Genomic DNA, 24,843 nt, shown 5'->3' with positions numbered 1-24,843 from the left:
GTCTTTGTTTTCTTTATGAAACTTGTAAAAAAAAGACACATGATTGACAGAAGCTAGATTTCTGCAGTAATTTACTAGCAACTGTAAAGTATATGTGTGTTTATAAAAATGACTTCCAATGAATGCAACAGGGTCTGAGGTTAATAAAGGATCACAAGGTAATTACAGATGAAGGAAGTCATTTGGCCCGTCCAGAAATATCCACAAGATAATTTTTTTAGATGTTCTGGAGCAATAACCTGACTAATCAGCCTAAATCATTAGTTGATATCCCACCAGCATAAAAATATATGTCCACATGAACCTTAATAGAATTGATAAGTAGTGAAAAGATACAGTCTGCTCCACTATTCAAACAGATCATGGCTGATCATCTACCTCTACGCCATTTCCCCCGCTATCCCATATCCCTTGATGTTGGCAGTATTCAGAAATCTATCTATTTCTGTCTTGAACATGCTCAATGATTGAGCTTCCACATCCCTCTGGGGTAGACAATTCCAAAGAAAATGTTGTTGAGGAGAATACTGAGATTCAGGCTACTAGGCTAGATGGGATTGAGGTTCACAAGGAGGAGGTGTTATCAATTTTGGAAAGTGTGAAAATAGATAAGTCCCCTGGGCCAGATGGGATTTATCCTAGGATTCTCTGGGAAGCTAGGGAGGAGATTGCAGAGCCTTTGTCCTTGATCTTTATGTCGTCATTGTCGACAGGAATAGTGCCGGAAGACTGGAGGATAGCAAATGTTGTCCCCTTGTTCAAGAAGGGGAGTAGAGACAGCCCTGGTAATTATAGACCTGTGAGCCTTACTTCGGTTGTGGGTAAAATGTTGGAAAAGGTTATAAGAGACAGGATTTATAATCATCTTGAAAAGAATAAGTTCATTAGAGATAGTCAGCACGGTTTTGTGACGGGTAGGTCATGCCTCACAAACCTTAGAGTTTTTCGAGAAGGTGACCAAACAGGTGGATGAGGGTAAAGCAGTGGATGTGGTGTATATGGATTTCAGTAAGGCGTTTGATAAGGTTCCCCACGGTAGGCTATTGCAGAAAATACGGAAGTATGGGGTTGAAGGTGATTTAGAGCTTTGGATCAGAAATTGGCTAGCTGAAAGAAGACAGAGGGTGGTGGTTGATGGCAAATGTTCATCCTGGAGTTTAGTTACTAGTGGTGTACCGCAAGGATCTGTTTTGGGGCCACTGCTGTTTGTCATTTTTATAAATGACCTGGAAGAGGGTGTAGAAGGGTGGGTTAGTAAATTTGCAGATGACACTAAGTTCGGTGGAGTTGTGGATAGTGCCAAAGGATGTTGTAGGGTACAGAGGGACATAGATAGGCTGCAGAGCTGGGCTGAGAGATGGCAAATGGAGTTTAATGCGGAAAAGTGCGAGGTGATTCACTTTGGAAGGAGTAACAGGAATGCAGAGTACTGGGCTAATGGGAAGATTCTTGGTAGTGTAGATGAACAGAGAGATCTTGGTGTCTAGGTGCATAAATCCCTGAAGGTTGCTACCCAGGTTAATAGGGCTGTTAAGAAGGCATATGGTATGTTAGCTTTTATAAGTAGGGGGATCGAGTTTCGGAGCCACGAGGTCATGCTGCAGCTGTACAAAACTCTGGTGAGACCGCACCTGGAGTATTGCGTGCAGTTCTGGTCACCGCATTATAGGAAGGATGTGGAAGCTATGGAAAGGGTGCAGAGGAGATTTACTAGGATGTTGCCTGGTATGGAGGGAAGGTCTTACGAGGAAAGGCTGAGGGACTTGAGGTTGTTTTCGTTGGAGAGAAGGAGGAGGAGAGGTGACTTAATAGAGACATATAAGATAATCAGAGGGTTAGATAGGGTGGATAGTGAGCGTCTTTTTCCTCGGATGGTGATGGCAAACACGAGGGGACATAGCTTCAAGTTGAGGGGTGATAGATATAGGACAGATGCGAAAGGTAGTTTCTTTACTCAGAGAGTAGTAAGGGCGTGGAACGCCCTGCCTGCAGCAGTAGTAGATTCGCCAACTTTAAGGGCATTTAAGTGGTCATTGGATAGACATATGGATGAAAATGGAATAGTGTAGGTCAGATGGTTTCACAGGTCGGCGCAACATCGAGGGCCGAAGGGCCTGTACTGCGCTGTAATGTTCTAATAATCTCTGAATGAGGAAATTCCTCCTCATCTCAGTCTTAAATAGCCTACCCCTTATTCTGAGACTATGTGCCCTGGTTCCAAACTCACCAGCCAGGGGAAACATCCACATCCACCCTGTCACACCCTGTAAGAATTTTGTAATTTTCAATGAGATCACGTCTCATTCTTCGAAACTCTAGATAATACAGGCCCAGTTTCTGCAATCTCTCCTCAAAAGACAATCCTGCCATCCCAGGGATTAGTCCGGTGAACCTCCGTTGCACTCCCTCTATGGCAAGTATATCCTTCCTTACATAAGGGGATCCAAACTGTACACAATACTCCAGGTGTGGTCTCACCAAGGCTTTATAAAATTGAAGCAATACATCTTTACACCTGTACTCAAATCCTCTTGCAATGAAGGCCAACATACCATTTGCCTTCCTAAATGCTTGCTGCACCTGCCTTTTAGTGACTCATGAACAAGGATACCCAGGTCTCTTTGGACATCAACACTTCCTAATCTCTCACCATTTAAGAAATACTTTGCAAACCCCAAACTCACATTGCAACCCACTCATGTGTTCATGGGGATTAAATTGGGTCACACAGCACCCGCTTTTCAGGAGTGAATTGAATTTGAACTAATTTAAACTGAATTTAAAGTAATTCTAGCTTCAGTGTGAAAAAGAGACATGAATGAGGCTTCATTGAACTTCTGGTCACTAGAGCTGATACTGATGGATTAATGGAATGAGTAACCTCAAATGGAAACTCACCATGCCGACTTGGAGGCGTGGCCAGGTTTTGTGGGCAGGGACTGCTTCGGGCAAATTGACTTTTCAACCAATGTAAAAATCAGGGAAACTTGAGTGTAATTTGCATTGTTTCTAATGAAAGCAGACACCTTTGTTGAAATCTGCACCGTATGTGAAATGGTTTTGATTATCACTTGGAAAACCGGTGTAATTAACAGCTTCTAAGTAGACGCAGTGTGCGAGCACTGTTGTTAGCTTTCCTGAATGTACATCTTCGGCCTTACCAGACATAAAAACAAACAAAACGTGCAGAACATAATTGTATTGCTCATCAGTGGACTCATCACAAATAATTAAATTACCCAGGGGACTGCTGGGTAAGTTAAAAACTATATATTTGGGCGGTGGCTGTACCCGAGACACTACATGTGTAGTGTCTCCCACCCACCCTCCTCCTCGAACCAAAAAAAAAAGGACTCTGTTGTGTTGATAAGGTAAGCTTTTTATTTAAAAAGTTCTGTCCGTTGGATTGCTAACCTAACAAGTTTTGACTTTTTTTTGGTTTTTCAGTAGATTTGTTGGGAATTTAGAATAGAGGGAATGGAAGTTAAGGCAGTTGTATGTTCCTCCTGCAGAAGGTGGGAGGTAAGGGTCGCCAAGAGTGTCCCTGCTGACTGCATCTGCGGGAATTGCACCCAACTCCAGCTCCTCGAGAACCGCGTTAGGGAACTGGAGCTGGAGCTGGATGAACTTCGGATCATTCGGGAGGCGGAGGGGGTTATTGAGAGGAGTTATGGGGAGGTAGTCACACCTCAGGTAAAAGAAGTAGGTAGATGGCTTACCGTCAGGGGAAGGAGAGGGAACCAACAGGCAGTGCAGGGATCCCCTGTGGCCGTTTCCCTCAACAACAGGTATACCATTTTGGATACTGTTGCGGGGGACGACTTACCAGGGGTAAGCAATGGGGTACAGGTATCTGGCACAGAGTCTGTCCCTGTTGCTCAGAAGGGAAGGGGGAAGAGGAGCAGAGCATTAGTCATTGGGGACTCCATAGTTAGGGGAACAGATAGGAGGTTCTGTGGGAACGAGAGAGACTCACAGTTGGTATGTTGCCTCCCAGGTGCCAGGGCTCGTGATGTCTCGGATCGTGTTTTTGGGATCCTTAAGGGGGAGGGGGAGCAGCCCCAAGTCGTGGTCCACATAGGCACCAACGACATAGGTAGGAAGAGAGATGGGGATTTAAGACAGAAATTCAGGGAGCTAGGGTGGAAGCTTAGAGCGAGAACAAACAGAGTTGTTATCTCTGGGTTGTTGCCTGTGCCACGTGATAGCGAAGCGAGGAATAGGGAGAGAGAGGAGTTGAACACGTGGCTGCAGGGATGGTGCAGGAGGGAGGGTTTTGGTTTCCTGGATAATTGGGGCTCTTTCTGGGGTAGGTGGGACCTCTACAAACAGGATGGTCTTCACCTGAACCAGAGGGGTACCAATATCCTGGGGGGGAGATTTGCTAGTGCTCTTCGGGGGGGTTTAAACCAATTCAGCAGGGGAATGGGAACCTAAAATGTAGTGCCAGTGTACAGGATGTTGAGAGTAGTGAGGTCAGGGATGAGGTTACAAGGACGCAAGAGGGCACTGGCAAGCAAGAACCTGGTTTAAAGTGTGTCTACTTCAACGCCAGGAGCATCCGGAATAAGGTGGGTGAGCTTGCAGCATGGGTTGGTACCTGGGATCTCGATGTAGTGGCCATTTCGGAGACATGGGTAGAGCAGGGGCAGGAATGGATGTTGCAGGTTCCGGGATTTAGATGTTTCAGTAAGAACAGAGAAGATGGTAAAAGAGGGGGGGGGGGTGTGGCATTGTTAATCAAGGAGAGTATTACAGCGACAGAAAGGACATTTGAGGACTCGTCTACTGAGGTAGTATGGGCCGAGGTTAGAAACAGGAGACGTGAGGTCACCCTGTTGGGAGTCTTTTATAGACCTCCAAATAGTTCCAGAGATGTAGAGGAAAGGATAGCGAAGATGATTCTCGACAGGGGCGAGAGTATCAGGGTAGTTGTTATGGGGGACTTTAACTTTCCAAATATCGACTGGAAATACTATAGTTCGAGTACTTTAGATGGGTCAGTTTTTGTCCAGTGTGTGCAGGAGGGTTTTCTGACACAGTATGTAGACAGGCCAACCAGGGGCGATGCCACATTGGATTTGGTACTGGGTAATGAACCTGGCCAGGTGTTAGATTTAGATGTAGGTGAGCACTTTGGTGATAGTGATCACAATTCGGTTAGGTTTACCTTAGCGATGGGCAGGGACAGGTATATACCGCAGGGCAAAAATTATACCTGGGAGAAAGTAAATTATGATGCGATTAGGCAAAATTTAGGATGCGTAGGATGGGGAAGGAAACTGCAGGGGATGGGAACAATCGAAATGTGGAGCTTATTCAAGGAGCATCTACTGCGTGTCCTTGATAAGTATGTACCTGTCAGGCAGGGAGGAAGTTGTCGAGCGAGGGAGCCGTGGTTTACTAAAGAAGTTGAAGCGCTTGTCAAGAGGAAGAAGAAGGCTTATGTTGGGATGAGACGTGAAGGCTCAGTTAGGGCGCTTGAGAGTTACAAGCTAGCCAGGAAGGATCTAAAGGGAGAGATAAGAAGAGAAAGGAGAGGACACGAGAAGTCATTGGCGGATAGGATCAGGGAAAACCCTAAGGCTTTCTATAGGTATATCAGGAATAAAAGAATGACTGGAGTTAGATTAGGGCCAATCAAGGATAGTAGTGGGAAGTTGTGTGTGGAATCAGAGGAGGTAAGGGGAAGTGTTAAATGAATATTTTGCGTCAGTATTTACAGTAGAGAAAGAAAATGTTGTCAAGGAGAATACTAAGATTCAGACTACTAGGCTAGATGGGATTGAGGTTCACAAGGAGGAGGTGTTATCAATTTTGGAAAGTGTGAAAATAGATAAGTCCCCTGGGCCAGATGGGATTTATCCTAGGATTCTCTGGGAAGCTAGGGGGGAGATTGCAGAGCCTTTGTCCTTGATCTTTATGTCGTCATTGTCGACAGGAATAGTGCCGGAAGACTGGAGGATAGCAAATGTTGTCCCTTTGTTCAAGAAGGGGAGTAGAGACAGCCCTGGTAATTATAGACCTGTGAGCCTTACTTCGGTTGTGGGTAAAATGTTGGAAAAGGTTATAAGAGACAGGATTTATAATCATCTTGAAAAGAATAAGTTCGTTAGCGATAGTCAGCACGGTTTTGTGACGGGTAGGTCGTGCCTCACAAACCTTATTGAGTTTTTCGAGAAGGTGACCAAACAGGTGGATGAGGGTAAAGCAGTGGATGTGGTGTATATGGATTTCAGTAAGGCGTTTGATAAGGTTCCCCATGGTAGGCTATTGCAGAAAATACGGAAGTATGGGGTTGAAGGTGATTTAGAGCTTTGGATCAGAAATTGGCTAGCTGAAAGAAGACAGAGGGTGGTGGTTGATGGCAAATGTTCATCCTGGAGTTTAGTTACTAGTGGTGTACCGCAAGGATCTGTTTTGGGGCCACTGCTGTTTGTCATTTTTATAAATGACCTGGAAGAGGGTGTAGAAGGGTGGGTTAGTAAATTTGCGGATGACACTAAGGTCGGTGGAGTTGTGGATAGTGCCGAAGGATGTTGTAGGGTACAGAGGGACATAGATAGGCTGCAGAACTGTGCTGAGAGATGGCAAATGGAGTTTAATGCGGAAAAGTGCGAGGTGATTCACTTTGGAAGGAGTAACAGGAATGTAGAGTACTGGGCTAATGGGAAGATTCTTGGTAGTGTAGATGAACAGAGAGATCTTGGTGTCCACGTGCATAAATCCCTGAAGGTTGCTACCCAGGTTAATAGGGCTGTTAAGAAGGCATATGGTGTGTTAGCTTTTATTAGTAGGGGGATCGAGTTTCAAAGCCACGAGGTCATGCTGCAGCTGTACAAAACTCTGGTGAGACCGCACCTGGAGTATTGCGTGCAGTTCTGGTCACCGCATTATAGGAAGGATGTGGAAGCTATGGAAAGGGTGCAGAGGAGATTTACTAGGATGTTGCCTGGTATGGAGGGAAGGTCTTATGAGGAAAGGCTGAGGGACTTGAGGTTGTTTTCGTTGGAGAGAAGGAGGAGGAGAGGTGACTTAATAGAGACATATAAGATAATCAGAGGGTTAGATAGGGTGGATAGTGAGAGTCTTTTTCCTCGGATGGTGATGGCAAACACGAGGGGACATAGCTTTAAGTTGAGGGGTGATAGATATAGGACAGATGTCAGAGGTAGTTTCTTTACTCAGAGAGTAGTAGGGGCGTGGAACGCCCTGCCTGCAACAGTAGTAGACTCGCCAACTTTAAGGGCATTTAAGTGGTCATTGGATAGACATATGGATGAAAATGGAATAGTGTAGGTCAGATGGTTTCACAGGTCGGCGCAACATCGAGGGCCGAAGGGCCTGTACTGCGCTGTAATGTTCTAATTCTAATTCTAATTGCAAAAGACTCACATGCGCTAATCTGAGAATTCATCTCCTCACAATGTGTAGCAAAAACCTTCAGTAGATAATCCTGTATAGTTTATTTGTGCTTGGCAAGCAACCGCCATTTTGCACATTATATTGAATGAATACCCGCAGCTTTGGGTAATCAAGTTTTTCCAATGGTATGTTGGTGCTTGCAAAAGCATCCACAAGCTCCATTGTAACCAACTGACGATTTTCTGAGCTCTCAGTTGACTTCTTATAAAGAAACCAAATTGTTGCTTGTTTTTTGGCATGCTCGTTTTCCAGCAGTGTGGTGCTGATTGCTCCCTTTCTGCTGTGATGGCTTTCGGAGTCTAAGTGGCGTTGAACCGTTGCCCGCTGTTTGGGATGTAACAAAATTGTAGCTTGTACAAACTGATATAGCACCATTGGCATGCAGAATTTGGCTTCCAATCCAATGTGCTGCAGTGATGGTTGTGGCCATTTTTGATTTGCTCATTCTGGCATTCTCACTTGTCTACTAACACTGGACTGTTAATTTTGAAACTGCATCGGAAGCTCTCCCTCATCTACCAATCAGTGAACTGAGCCTTGTGTCAGTCAATAAAACATGCAATGTTCGCAACATGCCCAGCAATCAGCAAGGTGAGCCTTGCCTCAACCAGTAAAATGCGCAAAGTTTGCAAAATTTCATGGCGGACCCAATACATCATGATCCATGATGCATTTTTCCTGGCTGTGAATTTGGTAGGGCCCTAGTTATGGGCATAACTCTTTAAATTCTGTGATCTTTCATGCTCTATCAGTTGCTTCCATCCAGATTGCAGTGAAATCTGAGCGTAAAATATGCAGAAACCCCAGGCCCTTAAACTCATTGAAGAGTTCCTCCACTAACCTCAACAAAACCTCTTCATTCACCAGCAGTTGCACATTCTTCACCCTTCCACTTTCAATAACCATCCTATCTCCATCAAGATTTATTGATACCTTCCGCATTGACTGCAGGCATAAAACCATCACCAAATGCAAATCAACATATGAATTAATAAATGAATTTATTAATATATGAATTAATGGCCAGAATTTTACTCTTGTCGGACAGGAGCCATCCAAAAAGTCGGTGGCAATCCCGCTTCCGCCTGGCCTGGGGATCTAGACCACATTTTACGGTCCCCAGGCCCTTACTTGGTCTGTGGCGGAACTTCCACCTCATTGAGGCAGGAAGTCCCACCGAATGGAGCGGTTGGCAGCTATTAGTCCCAGCAGCGCCACCGGGAGCGGTGGTCACTGCTGGGACTGCAACCCAGCTTCAAGAAGAAGAGGAAGGACAGCCCCGAGTAAAGGTAAGTTTTTGGGGCATCGCCGGGGGTGATCAGTCGAGCCCCGGCGAGGCAAGGGTGGTCGATTATGGGGAGGGGGTGTGTTGGGCATTGGGGGTGGTTGGGGCATCGGGTGCAGCCCTTCGTCAAGCACAGGGTGCCTGATCAGGAGGGCCCCCCACCCCCCCAGGCCATCAGAAAGCCGCCTACTTTTAACAGGCAGCTTTTCTCAGGCCTGGGCCACCTGCTTGCCAATGGTAAAATCCCCGTGGCGGCGGGCAGAGGTCATTAGCTGGCTACTTAAAGGCCTTGATTGTCCTGGGCGCAAGGAGCGGTTTTCGCCATCGCCCCACATAAAATTGCAGCAGAGGCTGGAGCGGGTTGGGAAGGACGCCCCGAGCCTCCCACTCTATTTTACGCCACCCCCACTACCATCTTGCTCTTTGGGGGGTGTAAAATTCCAGCCAATATGTCACATTCTGCTAATCACCCTTGTGTATTTCCTTAGTGCCTGTGTTACATGTACCTTTCCCTAACCTTGTGTTCCTATGAGGTGCTTCCCCAATGGCTGGATCTAGGGATGTGTCAAGCTGCTGAAATTCCATTGAGGAGATTGCAGATGGCCTTTGGAAGAGGACCTCAAACAGCTCTGCTTCTAGAGGGTCCGGCTGTAGACTGTACCAACTTGGCCTGGGCTGTAGCCGTCTGGGCCAGCTGGAACTCAGGCAACAGCAAGGGCAATGCTGGAGTTACAGAGATGGAAGCAGGTGGGTGTCACTTTGGGAACTCCTTGCAACAGTGGCACCCATAGTCAAAATAGCATCTGTGCTGTGATGGAAGCTGTCAGATTGATCATTAGATACTCCATCATGGTGGTCCTACATCTGTGCAAATCACGGTGACCACTTGTTTGACATTGGAAAGGACGGGCTCCAAGTTCTGCATAAAGCCCTGTGCTAACTTGAAGCTTGACTCCTCCATGCTCCTAAACATTACATGCAAGCTTTCCAGTTCACCAAGCATTTTGTGGTGCTTGTCCATGAACCATCTTCTGTAGCCTGGCCTATCAAAGTCATCATCTGATTACGCTGCAGCAGCACTGGTGTGTGAAATTGCTCTTCAGTCAGCTGGCACCTGTCGAGCCCTTTCCTCCACCGTCTCACCCCTGTCTCCAGCCTGGTTCCTGCGCACTTCTGCCCAGTGACTCACCATATGCAGATCCTTCCTCTAAACCATTGTCTAAAGTCTGCGTAGTGTAGGTCTCTGAGTTGGTGGCTGCTAGAGTGATGGTGTATCTTCATCATCACTCTTTTCTTCCTCCACTAGCTAAAAAGCTTCAACTTCTGTAATGAAAATGGGATGGTTTAGGCTGTGGTGTGGGGAGAGGAAGAAGAGCACACTGCCACCATCTGAAGCTTCTCAATCAGAAAGCATGGGGAAAGGGATAAGGGACAATTAGGTAATTGGATCAAACTGCTCTACTCAAACATCAGTAGCGCAGTCTCAATCAATGGGTGGGAATCGGAAAGTTTCCCGATCCAACCTGGAGTCAGACAGGGCTGTCCTCTCTCCCCGGTCTTGTTTGTTTGCTGTATTGAACCCTTTGCTGAGTCTATTAGGAAGGATGCGAGCATAAGAGGGGTGACAATCCCAGGCAGCGGAGGCACTCAGGTTAAAACCTCCCTGTACATGGATGACGTCGCCGTCTTCTGTTCGGATCTGCTGTCTGTGCGCAGACTGATGAGCATCTGCGACCAGTTCGAACTGGCCTCGGGAGCCAAAGTTAACCACGGCAAGAGCGAGGCCATGTTCTTTGGGAACTGGGCTGACCGATCCTTTGTCCCCTTCACCGTCAGGTCAGACTACCTGAAGGTGCTGGGGATATGGTTCGGAAGGGCCGGGGCATGCACCAAAACCTGGGAGGAGCGAGTAGCCAAGGTACAACAAATGTTGAGCATGTGGGGGCAGCGATCTCTCTCCATTGTGGGTAAGAATGTGGTCATCAGGTGCGAGGCGCTCACGTTGTTGCTGTACGTGGCGGAGGTCTGGCCCATACCCCACTCCTGCGCTGTGGCCGTCACCCGAGCCATTTTCCGCTTCATCTGGGGATCCAAAATGGACCGGGTCCGGAGGGACACGATGTTCAAATCTCTGGACGAGGGTGGGAAAAATGTACTCAACGTGGCCCTCATCCTGATGCGGCTGCATCAAGCTGTGTGTAGACCTCCAGTACGTAAACTCCAAGTGTCACTACGTGCTGAGGTTCTATCTGTCCCCGGTGTTGCGAAGGATGGGCCTGGTCACATTGCCGCAGAATGCTCCATGCAGTTGGACCCACCTCCTCCTGGAATGTGTCTTTGCAAAGCAGGTTTGGAAAGAGATGCAGTGGTTTTTGTCGAGGTTCATCCCAAGCAGCTCTGTAACACAGGAGTCTGTGCTCTACGGGCTGTTCCCAGGGACGCACACCGAGACAAACATCAACTGCTGCTGGAGGACTATCAATTCAGTGAAAGACGCCCTTTGGTCTGCCCGAAACTTGCTGGTCTTCCAGAACAAAGAGTTGTCCACCACCAAATGTTGCAGACTGGCACATTCCAAGGTCCAGGACTACGTGCTGAGGGACGCACTAAAGCTTGGGGCAGCCGCAGCAAAGGCTCAATGGGGAAAGACCACAGTGTAAGGTCCCCCCACCAAGCTGAACTGAGGGGCTGGATCCATGGGAAACCCTTCGAACTGTATCAGGAAAATTTTCATTTGCTGTAAATGTAATACTGTAATTGGCATGACAAATGTGAAATGGAAGGGTTGTGAAGCAACTCATGATTGTATTGAAGGAAACTGATCTCCCTTGCAATGTTTGTATTTTTTGACTTGATGCTGTTTTAAACTGTTTGGGAATGTATTTTTTACAGATTTTTATGAATAAAGTATATTTTGGAAATTAAAAAAAAATTAGATATGCAATAACCCTACTCAGTGATCCCTCCAGCATTTCCAGTGACCATGTCCTCATCTCTACCCTTTCCCTTGATGGATAGGAGAATCTTCTCCAGAACTGAGTTATGTGAAGGCGTGCTGTTCTTTCACCAGTTGCTGTCTGCTGCCTCTTATTATGCACAATGTTCTCCTGCAAGAAAGAGGGAAATGTATTAGTGAGAGTTCTGCAATATGTCTGGGCAATGTAGCTGTCACAGTTAAATAACTGCCAGTGTGTTTGTGAGCTGTGAGGTTTGGGTGTACAGTTTCTATTGTACTGAGATATGCACTGAAGTGTACAGAACAGATTAATAGAGGTTATAGGCCAGTGGGATGGTGATGGTGTGAATTCAGTAGATCATGAGGCTAGTGGTGCAGCTGTTACGAGATGTCATTTTGAGATCTATCTTACGCTGGAAACTCTTGTCAGATCATTGAACAATACTACATTCAAGTTAGAGCAGCCACACTTTTGGTCACGTCCTTCCACTGCCTCCAATTCATGTTCCTGGAAGGCTTCCTGCATCCCCCTCTCCCTCCCACCGGCAGGCAGATAGTGTCCCTTTGGCTTTCCACCTTCTGCACCAAGACCTCCAGTGCAGCATTGGAGAACCTTGGTGTACTCTCTGGACCACTTTCTGCTATTCTTCAATATAGAACCACAGGTTTCCTACAGATCCAACTGCAGCAAAAATGCAACTCCTTTTTAGGAGGTGCTGCCTGCCTTTAAATAGCATGGCACATTCCCCATTTCCAGTCCCCTCTTGATGCATGCAGTCAATCAACAGCACAAGTAATGTTGGCTGCACACAATGATCACAAAGATTAAACATGCTGCCTGTATCACAATAGAATTTAACCTCCAATAGGCTGTATGTTCTGACATTTGGTCGCTTGTTAAATATTTTCCTTGTTGAATGGTTACCTGCTATAGGGCCTATTAGGGACCATAAGAGTAACCTATGTGTGGAGGGGAAGGATGTGGGTATGGTTCTTAATGGATACTTTGTGTCTGTTCTTACAAAAGAGAGGGATGATCCAGACATTGCAATCAAGGAGGAGGAGTGTGAAATATTAGATGAAATTAACATAGTGAGAGAGGAAGTATTAAGGGGTTTAGCATCTTTGAAAATGGATAAATCCCCTGGCCAGATAAAATGCAGACTAGACTGTTAAGGGAAGCAAGAGAAGAAACAGCAGAGGCTCTGACCATCATTTTCCAATCCTCTTTGGCTACAGGTGTGGTGCCAGAGAACTGGAGGACAGCTAAAGTTGTATCATTGTTTAAAAAGTGAGAAAGGGTTAGACTGAGTAATTACAGGATAGTCAGCCTAACCTCAGTAGTGGCAAAACTTATGAGGGACAGGATAAACCGTCATTTAGAAAGACATGGATTAATCAAAGACAATCCACATGAACTTGTTAATGGAAGGTCGTGTCTGACTAACATGTTTACATTTTTTGAGGAGGTCACAAGGAGGGTCCATGAGGGGAATGTATTTTAGCAAAGCTTTTGATAAGGTCCCACATGGCAGACTGGTCATGAAAGTAAAAGCCCATGGGATCCAAGGCAAGTGGCAAGTTGGATACAGAATTGGCTCAGATGCAGGAAGCAAAGAGTAATGGCCAATGGGTGTTTTTGTGACTGAGAGGATGTTTCTAGCAGGGTTCCACAGGGCTTAGTATTTGGTCCCTTGCTTTTTGTGGTATATGTTGGTGTATAATAAGCTCTGTTAATGAATGTTAAATACCTAGTAGTTGAAGAGAATAGGATGAACAGATGTTGGGTGTTGATTAGTTAATTGTACTCAGATGTATATATAAAGAAGAGTAAGCCAGCACTGGCTAGGTGGGGTTCGGAGTGGAGAAGTAAGCTCTGTGACAAGCAACAAACAGTTTTCACCAAAGCATCCTAGTCTCAGTGTCTTCACAAACAGGTTTGGAAGTTTCTCTAACATTGGTAGCAGAGGATGGATGCCTGAAAGTTAAGATTGTTTTCAGACAGGAGATTAGAATTGGAGTTATTTTTTTTTTGAGAAGGCTGCAATTGGAGTTTTATTTTGAAGAAAGATGACTGAAACCAGATGTAAGGTGTCAGGATATGATTTTCCACTGCTGTTTTGTGAAGCCGAACCTTATGATCAATGGAAGAATGAAGTTGATCTATGGACAGGGGTTATGTTTTTACCAAAAAGGAAGCCAGGAATAGCCCTTGCATTTCCTGCCAGAAGCAAGATCAGGGGCAAAGTGTTCTCAGAGCTAGAGGCTTATCGTTTGGACAATCCCTTTAAAATGTTTGGTAAGACGAATATGAAAGATGACTTATTGAGTGCCTATGAGGCATGGTTGGACATTGATAAATTTAGAAAAATGGATGGTTCTTCCATAGAAGAATATATTATGGAGTTTAACTGACTATACAAGGTTGCAGTGATTCTACTTGGAAATTCCTAGATCAGTACTTGCCTTCAAATTATTGGTTTGTGCTAGGATAGTGAACATGGATAGGCTCTTGGTATTAACAGGAGTTAGATTCAAAGAAAGAGATACTTTTTTGTTCAGATGTCTGACACCCTGAAAATTTTGGGGGGGAAAATATTTCTTTCAGGCCACTTTCATGGTGCAAATGGACTCTTCAGTGGGGACACCGAAGGTGGAGGATACAATGCTAGCAGCATTTTGAGGCTGATCAAATATGGGACCCAAATGTCAGTACGAAAGGAGAATCACACACAAAATGAGGATTGTTATGACCGAGGTGGGAGCAATGCACTATCAATTCAGTTCCATCACTCCACAGGTTGCAGCATATTATTAAAGTTTTCCCACCCAACTGGAAAACAGCCAAATTAAACACTCTAGTAAGCACCAGAATAAAACAGACCAAACCAGATATCTTTAGACCACAACAAATTAACTATTTATTAAAAACTAAATCTTAAACACTATTAAGATAAACCTATGTCTGAAGACCTGAGAACTTCTTATTTTAACCTAACCCCCCATTCTCACACACATACACTCAAAAATCACGGTTAACCCATTTCTTTAAAAACAAAATGATGCTTTTTAAAAATCAGCTGTTTCTTAAAAATAAATAAATAACTGGGTTAATAAGTCTTTGTGGCTTACGTTCCTGGTGGGTGAGGTATCCTAGTGTAAAATAATTAGATACCACTCGAAGTCTCTATGTGGATTTTGATGAAACAGTCTCTTAGTAGATAGGCATTTGGCTGCAGCAGGCATCAAACAGTTCTTTCGACGATGAACACAGCAATAGGTCCACTTGGATTTTAAAACCGACAGTCTCTCAGTGGAAACTTTACTTCAGAAATACAAATGGTCTCTTCAAAGGGTTTTTTCCTCCTTAGGCAATTAACATGGCCTGTAGCTCTTTGTAGAATTTTTGCTGAGAAATAGACAGTCCCTCAAAAACTTGTTCAGACTGGTTTTTGCCAGTTTTTACAGTCAAATTGAAACATTATACCATGTGATCTCTCTCTCCCACTGTGGCCTAGGAGCAGATGCAGCTGGCACACTGTGTCCTGCAGTTTTTAAAGGCACACTGTTTTTAAACAGAGACTTAAAGGCACACTGTTAAACAGAGGAGCAGAAAAAAATAATTCTGTGACAGAATAGAGAACCTTTGGCAGCTATGACAGATGGCAGGTATTGAGCAATTATGGCAGAAGGATGAACCCTAGGAATAACCAAGGGTTGATCAACAGGTGTTTCCGATGTGACTCAAAGTATCATCATGCGTTGCATTGTTTTTGCGTTTTTGAGATGAAACAGAGTTTTTGAGATGACGCATGACCTGGAAGGTTTGGAAGGCGAGGATGGCGCTACTGATCAATCAGAAGGAATTGTACTAGTCACGAGAAACTTCAATCCATTAATGAGTGTCCTCGTCACAGATTCATTCAATTGTGGAGTACTAGACAGTGGGTGTACGTCCACGGTATGTAGAGTGGACTGGTTAAGGTGTTCCATGGATTCTTTAAATAAGGAAGACTGAAGTAAGGGCAAAGAATATAACAGTTGTACCTGTTTCAGGTTTGGGGACGACAACACATTGAAATCACTAAAAAGAGTGGTAATTCCATGTAAAATAGCAGGATAAACCATTTTATTAGTACGGACGTAGCATCCAGTGAAATATCTTTGCTGTTAAGTTAACCATCTGAAAAAGGCTCAGATGAAATTGGATAGGCAATATGATAAGTCTTTGGGAAATCTGTAGCTTTGCACTTTACACAGTCGGGACATTATTGCATTCCTTTACCGAGACCTAACATCTTTAAGCAGGATATTAAAGAGGTATTAATGGCATCCGGGGGGGGGGGGGGGGTGGGGGAGGGATTTATCGGAGAAAATGCAAATTATTTCAAAACTACATTGATGGTTTGTACATCCATTTTGTCATAGGTTAATGATTCTGTTTAAAGATGCAGGGATAATAGATGATGACTACTAAACTTATCGAGGATAGCAGTGAAAAATGTGATATCTGTAAAAAATGCAGGAGGATGCCATCGCAACCCATAACGAGTCTCCCATTAGCAAGGAACTTTAATGAAACTGTAGCAAGGGACTTGAAAGTATGCGATAAAGACAAAAACATTTTTCTTCTACATTTTATAGACGTAGCGACTAGATTTAGTCTGTCAACAGTAATTTTTAGTAAAGACAAAAAGGTAATAGTGGACAAGATAATGAAAAGGTGGATAGGAATGGGATTGGGAGCACCGGCTAGATTTCGAACTGACAATGGAGAAGAATTTGCCAATTATGAGTTCAGCAGTATATGTGAAAATATTAATATTGTAGCAATGAAAAACATGCTTCAAATGGTTGGGGGCTACAGCCCCTATCAATTAGTTTATGGCAGGAATCCGAAAATACCTTTGGTAATGTGGGATCAATTAAACATAGGAACATAGAAAATAGGAGCAGGAGTAGGCCATTCGGCCCTTTGGGCCGGCTCCACCATTCAAAAAAGATCACAGCTGATCGTCTAATTCAGTACCCTGTTCCTGCTTTCTCCCCATATCCCTTGATCCCTTTGGCATTAAGAAATATATCTATTTCCTTCTTGAATATATTTAATGACTTGGCCTCCACTGCCTGCAGTAGAGAATTCCAAGGTTCACCACCCTCTGAGTGAAGAAATTTCTCCGCATCTCAGTTCTAAATGGCATACCCCATATCCTGAGATTGTGACCCCTGGTTCTGGACTCCCCAGCCATCAGGAACATCCTCCACAGTATTATTGCTAATGTGGTTTGACCAATTTATATGTAGATGAACGTCACCCATGACTACAGTTGTACCCTTATTACATGCCTCTCTAATTTCCTGTTTAATGCCATCCCTCACATCTCAACTACTGTTTGGGGGCCTATAGACAACCCCCACCAACTTTTTCTGCCCCTTGGTGTTTCTTAGCTCCACCCAGACAGATTCCACATCATGATTTTCTGAGCCAATATCCTTCCTCACTATTGCATTGATTTCCTCCTTTACTAACAATGCTCCCCCTCCTCCTTTCCCTTTTTGCCTGTCCTTCCTAAATATTGAATCCCCCTGGATGTTCAATTCCCATCCTTGGTCACCTTGCAGCCATGTCTCCTTAATCACTACTATATCATAACCGTTTATATCTATTTGCACTGTTAATTCATCTACCGTATTGCGAATACTCCACGCATAAGACACAATGCCTTTAGACTTGCCTTTTTAACATTATTAGTCATCTTAGCTTTATTTTGCACTGCAGCCCCATTTGTTTCTTGCCCTTGTTTTTTTTTTGCCTTTCACTTTTGCTTCTTACCTTTCTGTCTTTCATTTCTATTCTTGTTTCCCTCTCCTCTGTCTCCCTGCTCAGATTCCCATCCCCCTGCCATTCTAGTTTAAACCCTCTCCGACAACACTAGTGAATACCACCAACCCCCCACCCCCCAACCCCCGAGGAAATTGGTCCCAGTCCTGCCCAGATGCAACCCCTCCAGCTTGTACTGGTCCCACCTTCCCCAGAACCGGTCCCAATGTCCCAGGAATCTGAATCCCTCCCCACCACACCATTTCTCCAGCCACGTATTCATCTGATATATCCTGCTATTTCTGCTCTCGCTAGCATGTGACACTGGTAGTAATCCTGACATTACTACCTTTGAGCTCCTACTTTTTAATTTTCGTCCTAACTCCCTATATTCAGCTTCTAGGAACTCATCCCTTTTTCTACCTATGTCGTTGGTACCGATATGTATCACAACATCTGGCTGCTCACCCTCCCACCCCCCCCCCCCCCCCCCCGCACCCCCACCTCAGAATGCCCTGTAACTGCTCAGAGACATCCTTGACCCTAGCACCCGGGAGGCAACATACCATCCTGGAGTCTCTTTTGCGGCCGCAGAAACTCCTGTCTGTTCCCCTTTCGATTGAATCCCCTATCACTACCAGTCTTCTTCCTCCCCTCCTGTGCAGCAGGGCCACCCATGGTGCCTTGAACTTGGCTCTTGATGCTTTCCCCTGTGCCATCTCCCCAACAATATCCAAAGTGGTATATCTATTAGAGGGGGGGGGATGGCCACAGGGGACTCCTGCACTACCTGCCTTCCTCTACTCTCCCTGGTGGTCACCGATTCCCTTCCTGCCTTTGCAGAACATTTGAATGCCATGCATGCAGGGAGAAGAGGATTTATTAAGGCAGAGCTTTCAGAAAAAATCAAGAGACCTTTGAGGCATCGGATCAGGCCATCAGTAAAGAATTTTAATACCGGGACATGAAGCCCAGGAAACATTATAGGCACAGATAGCAAAATGGCAAAAAAATTTTGCAACATGGCAACCAAACTGTTAGAGTACATTCCTCGCGGCTTATTGGCACTGATTATACATTGATAGAATCTGAACAAATGATGCACCATATACTTCGCATGCACATGTGTCGGACCTTTACAAGCAACAGATTATGGCAGATAACCGGCTAATTGAGAATGGACCAAGTGATAGTGAAGATCAAGATAAGGCCATTTATCCCAAAGGTCAACTAGAGTAACATATATACTAGAAGGGGCTAGTGAATGGAGGGAAGCCACAATTATAAGAAGGGCAGGAAAGGCCACAGGGAAATACAAACATTGGCTAAATGTGCAAGACCAGGGACAGGATATCAGTCCTATAGATTGGCAGAAGGAAGTGAAAATGTGGAAGGCCAGAAAATGCAGTGTAAGTTCAAACAGTGGACCTGAAGATGATCATAGTCCAAGGAAAAGGTCACAAACTTGTGAAAGGAAGTCTGGTCATGGGAGGGACGGGTCGAGTAAAATCAGTCGCGAACAGGATAGAAAATCTCATAAGGGATGTGGTTTCACAACAGCAAGGACCAGAGAGCAGGTGAGGAGCGCCACATGAAGTAGAAGCTCCAGTGGCCATTAACAAGTTAGATGGTAAGTTGGTAAAGGATGCAAAAGAAAAAAGCTCAAGAGTTGGAGAGAGTTTGGTGTATACACAGAGGTGCCAGATAGAGGACAACCAGCATTGTCCCATAGATGTACTTCCCGATGGTACATATAAAGCTAAGACCAGACTTGTAGTTTGAGGATTTGAGGAACAACGAGGTAACCAGGAAGTTAGAGTAGACTCCCCAACAGCAGGAAAAACAAGTGTGAGCATTTTCCTGGCCCTTTTAGCGACACACTCATGGGAATGTATGTCCATTGACATCAAAGCAGCATTTTTGCAAGGGATAAGTATTTTTAAAATCGCCGAAAGAAGCTGGAGATATAGAGAGGAAATTATGGAAGCTAAAGAATGCATCCAGGGTGTGGTATTTTTCAGTTAGGTCCGTCCTAATAAATGCTGGTTGGATTCAGCTAATAGTGGATCCAACAATGTTTATTGGTACAATGAAGAAAAACAAGCAGGTATTTTCTTGATGCACGTAGGCGATTTTATGTGAGGAGGATCAGCAGCATTTGAGATAAAGTTCTACAGGAATTTTAAATTGGAAGTCAGGCTTCTGGAGCTTTTAAATATATAGGGTTGAGTATTAGGCAGACTAAGTTGGGGGTAACCCTAAATCAACAGTCTTACCTAGAGAATGTTAATAGGATTCCAATAAATCAGGCCAGATCCTCTCAAAAGGAAGACCCTGCAACCAAGGAAGAAGCTTAATCGGGCAATTAAACTGGTTGTGTACACAAGCTAGGCCGGATGCTTGCTATGATGTATTAGAATTGAACACTGTGCTGAAACATGCTACTGTTGGGGAAGTGCTGAAAGCAAATAAGACATTGAAGAAATTGAGTTTAAACAAATGTACACTCAAGGTTCCAGCACTGGGTGACCCAGAAGAAATGAAATTAGTCATTTTTAGTGACACCTCACATGCTAATCTTCCCGATGGTTATTCGAGCGCAGCAGGGTTCATTATATTTTTGGTGGGAAGAAATGATAAATGTTGTCCATTAGCCTGGGAGTTGAAGAAAATAAAGAGGATAGTTAAAAGCACCTTAACTGCTGAGACACTTGCACTGGTAGAAACAATAGATTTGGGTATATATTTATCGACTATTTTAAAGCAACTCATATAAGGCACAATCGGAGAAAAATTTTCCTATAGAATGCTCTATAGATAACCATTCTCTCTGGGACAATGTCTATTTGACAAAAAGTGTCACGGAAAGGAGGTTGAGGATTGATCTTGCGAGTATAAAAGAAATGTTGGAAAGAAAAGAAATTTCCAAAATAAAATGGATCGACGCAATTCATCAGTTGGATTGTTTTACGAAGAGAGGTGCTTGTTCAAATAAATTGTTGGATGTCCTCGGAGAGGGCTGTCTTGTGTTGTAATGAGTTAGGAAAATGTGGACATTTTTTTATGTTAAGATCGCTTTGTAATTCTTTAAACAAGTATTTTTGTTAAAAGGGGGGAATATACAGTATGTTGATGACTGGTGCTATTGAAGGTTGATGGTATAATAAAGTAAGATATAGAAAAATTTATCATTATTTTGTCTCTTTGCTTAATATATATGTGTTTAATTTAAAGAAAAGAGGGGAATCTGTTAGTGTGTAATAAGTTCTGTTGAAGGAATGTTAAATACCTAGTAGTTAAAGGTAATAGGGTGAACAGGTATTGGATGTTAGAATTAGAACATTACAGCGCAGTACAGGCCCTTCGGCCCTCGATGTTGCGCCGACCTGTGAAACCATCTGACCTACACTATTCCATTTACATCCATATGTCTATCCAATGACCACTTAAATGCCCTTAAAGTTGGCGAATCTACTACTGCTGCAGGCAGGGCGTTCCACGCCCTTACTACTCTCTGAGTAAAGAAACTACCTCTCACATCTGTCCTATATCTATCACCCCTCAACTTGAAGCTATGTCCCCTCGTGTTTGCCATCACCATCCGAGGAAAAAGACGCTCACTATCCACCCTATCTAACCCTCTGATTATCTTATATGTCTCTATTAAGTCACCTCTCCTCCTCCTTCTCTCCAACGAAAACAACCTCAAGTCCCTCAGCCTTTCCTCGTAAGACCTTCCCTCCATACCAGGCAACATCCTAGTAAATCTCCTCTGCACCCTTTCCATAGCTTCCACATCCTTCCTATAATGCGGTGACCAGAACTGCACGCAATACTCCAGGTGCGGTCTCACCAGAGTTTTGTACAGCTGCAGCATGACCTCGTGGCTCCGAAACTAGATCCCCCTACTAATAAAAGCTAACACACCATATGCCTTCTTAACAGCCCTATTAACCTGGGTAGCAACTTTCAGGGATTTATGCACCTGGACACCAAGATCTCTCTGTTCATCTACATTACCAAGAATCTTCCCATTAGCCCAGTACTCTGCATTCCTGTTACTCCTTCCAAAGTGAATCACCTCACACTTTTCCGCATTAAACTCCATTTGCCATCTCTCAGCCCAGCTCTGCAGCCTATCTATGTCCCTCTGTACCCTACAACATCCTTCGGCACTATCCACAACTCCACCGAACTTAGTGTCATCTGCAAATTTACTAACCCACCCTTCTACACCCTCTTCCAGGTCATTTATAAAAATGACAAACAGCAATGGCCCCAAAACAGATCCTTGCGGTACACCACTAGTAACTAAACTCCAGGATGAACATTTGCCATCAACCACCACCCTCTGTCTTCTTTCAGCTAGCCAATTTCTGATCCAAAGTTCAGCTAGCCAATTTCTGATCCAAAGTTAATTCTGATTAGTTAATTGTTTTCAGATGTATATATAAAGAAGAGCCAGTGAGCGGTGGCTGGATGTTTTTAGGGGTGGAGAAGTAAGCTCTGTGGCAAGCAATAAACAGTCTCCACCAAAGCATCCTAGTCTCAGTGTCTTCTTCACAAACAGGCTTGGAAGTTTCTCTAACAGTATATATCAATGATTTGGGCTTGAATGTAGGGGATATTATTGAGAAGTTTGCAGACAATGTGAAAATTGGCTGTGGTTGATAATGGAGAAGAAAGCTGTGGGAAGTTATCAATGGACTAGTCAGGTGGGTGGAACAGTGACAAATGGAGTTCAATCCAGAGAAGTGTGAGGTAATGCATTTGGGGGAGGCTGACAAGGCAAGGCAATACACAATAAATGGTAGAATACTAAGAAGTGTAGAGGAACAGAGGGACTTTGGAGTGCATGTCCACAGATCCCTGAAGGTGGCTGAACAGGCAGATAAGGTGGTCAAGAAGGCTTATAGATACTTGCCTTTATTAGCTGAGGCACAGAATATAAGAGCTGGGAGATTAAGCTGGAACTGTAAACTATAAAGGCCACAGCTGGAGTACTGCGTGCAGTTCTGGTCACCGCACTACAAGATGTGATTGCACTAGAGAGGGTACAGAGGAGATTTACAAGGATGTTGCCTGAACCAGAGAACTTTAGTTATGAGGATGGTTGGGGAGGTTAGGTTTGTTTTCTTTGGAACAGAGGCTGAGGGGAGACCGAATTGAAGTGTATAAAATTCTGAGGGGTCTAGCTGGAGTAGATAGGAAGACCCTATTCCCCTTGGTTGAGGGGTCCATAACCAGGGGGCATAGATTTAAAGTAAGAGGTAGGAAATATTTTCACCCAGAGGCGGTGGCAGAAACCCTCATAACATTTAAAAAGTACTTGGATATGCACTTAAAGTGCAATAACCTACAAGGCTACGGATCAAGAGCTGAAAAGTGATATTGGGCTGGATGGCTACTTATAGGCTGGCACAGACACGATGGACCAAATGGCCTCCTTACATGCTGTAAATTTCTATGACTCTATGTGTAAGGCATTTGGATATCTCTTGTATTTCTGTTTATAAGTAAAATGTAACCAGTTGTGGTGTTGACTAGTGTGTGGAGCTCACTGGGTGGTGAGAACATGGAGGCGAAGGACATTGAGATGAAGGGAGAAGAATTCTGACTGAAGACATTGTCGCTAGGGTTCATATTGGACTTTTTAAAAATAAAGACAGTGTAACGGAACAAGGACACACACACGCGCGCACGCACACACACGCGCGCACGCACACACACATTCATGCACACACAAACAGACAAGTCAAGACATGCCACTACGGTGGCAGCCCTGGACTATTACCACATCAGACACTCTGCATACCACCACTCTCCTGGACAATGACCTTTTTGGAATATGTGTGAATGGTTTCCTTCTTGCCTTATCAATATGCAGATATTGCATCCATTGCTGGTATACACCTAAGCATCCCCCCCCTTGCTGAGAGCAGGATATGACCTGCAGGTGGTCTTGCATAGCCATGGTGGGATTGATTAGGCACTGAAACCCAATCGGATGACCCAATTTGAGACATTACCTTGTATGTCGAGGGACCAGGGTCAGAAAGGGGTATAACGCCACAGCCCTCAAGGACATTGTTGCTGCAGCCGGGACGTGTGACTTGGTCAGTCACAGGAAGTCGTGGGGAAGAATTCGTTCAGCGGATCTGACCACTCGGGAACGAGCTCCTATATGCGGGTTTGCTAAGCAACTGGTGTTGTAAGTATATACTACTGCTTAGTGAAAATTGTATCCAAAGTTCGTTTCATGCCATTGATATCTAGTACAGGGTGAGGACCTGAAAGGGAAGTGAGACCCCCTGTTTAAGAGTATTGCATATGATAATGCATGTTCTCTATATATGTCCTGTTTAACCATCATTCCATTTTCTTGCTGACCTACATTAGCTCCAGGTCTGACAACACCTCAATTTTAAAATTCTTATGCTTGTTTTCAAATTCCTCCATGGCCTTGCCCTTCCTAACCTCCATAACTGCCTCGAGCTCTACAACCCTCCAAGATCTCTGCACTCCTTCAATTCTGCCCTCTTGTACATCCCTGATTTTAATCACTCCACCATTGGAAACCTTGCTTTCAGCTGTCTAAACCCTAAGCTCTGGAATTCCCTCCCTAAACCTCTCCGCCTCTCTCCTCCTTTCAGATGCTCATTCAAACCTATATCACTAGCCAATTCCTAGTATTTCTTTACATGGCTCGGTGTCAAATTTTGTTTGACAATGCTCTTGTGAAGCGCCTTAAGATGGTTTATTATGTTAAAGGCACTATATAAATGCAAGTTGTTCTTGTTGTAAGATCATCAGCATCACATTGATTCTAGTCTTATTTTATTTTGCAATTTTTGAATCAGATCAATGAAGATATTCTAACTGCTACAAGTTCAGACCGAACGGACCAGCTCGCTCAGCATAAAGCCCACATTGATCCACCTGTCCGAACATCCTACCTGTGGGACTACCCCTACTGGGACCCTGAGATAAGTGAAGGAGCAAAAACCATTTCTCCAAGTAATAGGATTCTAGAATTAGCAAGTAAGAAATTACTGAATTTAAGTGTACCAGCAAAAGGTCTTTACTTTAAATGCTAATTGTAATGCTTAACTGAGAAAATTGAACTTATTTCTAATGCAGCATAAATTTACCAGGTAGAATGAAAAAAAACTTGCTTTCAAATTTGTATCATGGGATACACCAATTGTATCATACACCTATTTGAGGATTAGATAGTAAAAATCCAGTTAAGAGGATAAGAAGCTGTTAGCTCAATCGGTAGTTTTGAAAAGAATTGGCTTGGCTCAGTTGATAGCATTCTTGCCTTTGAGACTTGGAAATTCCCTGGGTTACTGT

General features: G+C 44.2%; 1 protein-coding gene across 1 annotated transcript in view; it reads left to right on the top strand.

The window, feature by feature from the left end:
* LOC137351439 (sperm microtubule associated protein 2-like) overlaps positions 1 to 24,843 on the top strand; it is a 58,972-nt gene that overhangs the window by 29,850 nt on the left and 4,279 nt on the right. The window contains exon 8 of the mRNA XM_068015884.1: positions 24,348 to 24,528. Coding sequence (XP_067871985.1) covers positions 24,348 to 24,528 — 181 coding nt within the window. The remainder of the gene's footprint in view (positions 1 to 24,347; positions 24,529 to 24,843) is intronic.

This window comes from Heterodontus francisci, chromosome 36, assembly GCF_036365525.1.
Source record: "Heterodontus francisci isolate sHetFra1 chromosome 36, sHetFra1.hap1, whole genome shotgun sequence".
Lineage (NCBI taxonomy): Eukaryota > Metazoa > Chordata > Chondrichthyes > Heterodontiformes > Heterodontidae > Heterodontus > Heterodontus francisci.
This window is presented reverse-complemented; position numbering and strand designations above follow the sequence as displayed.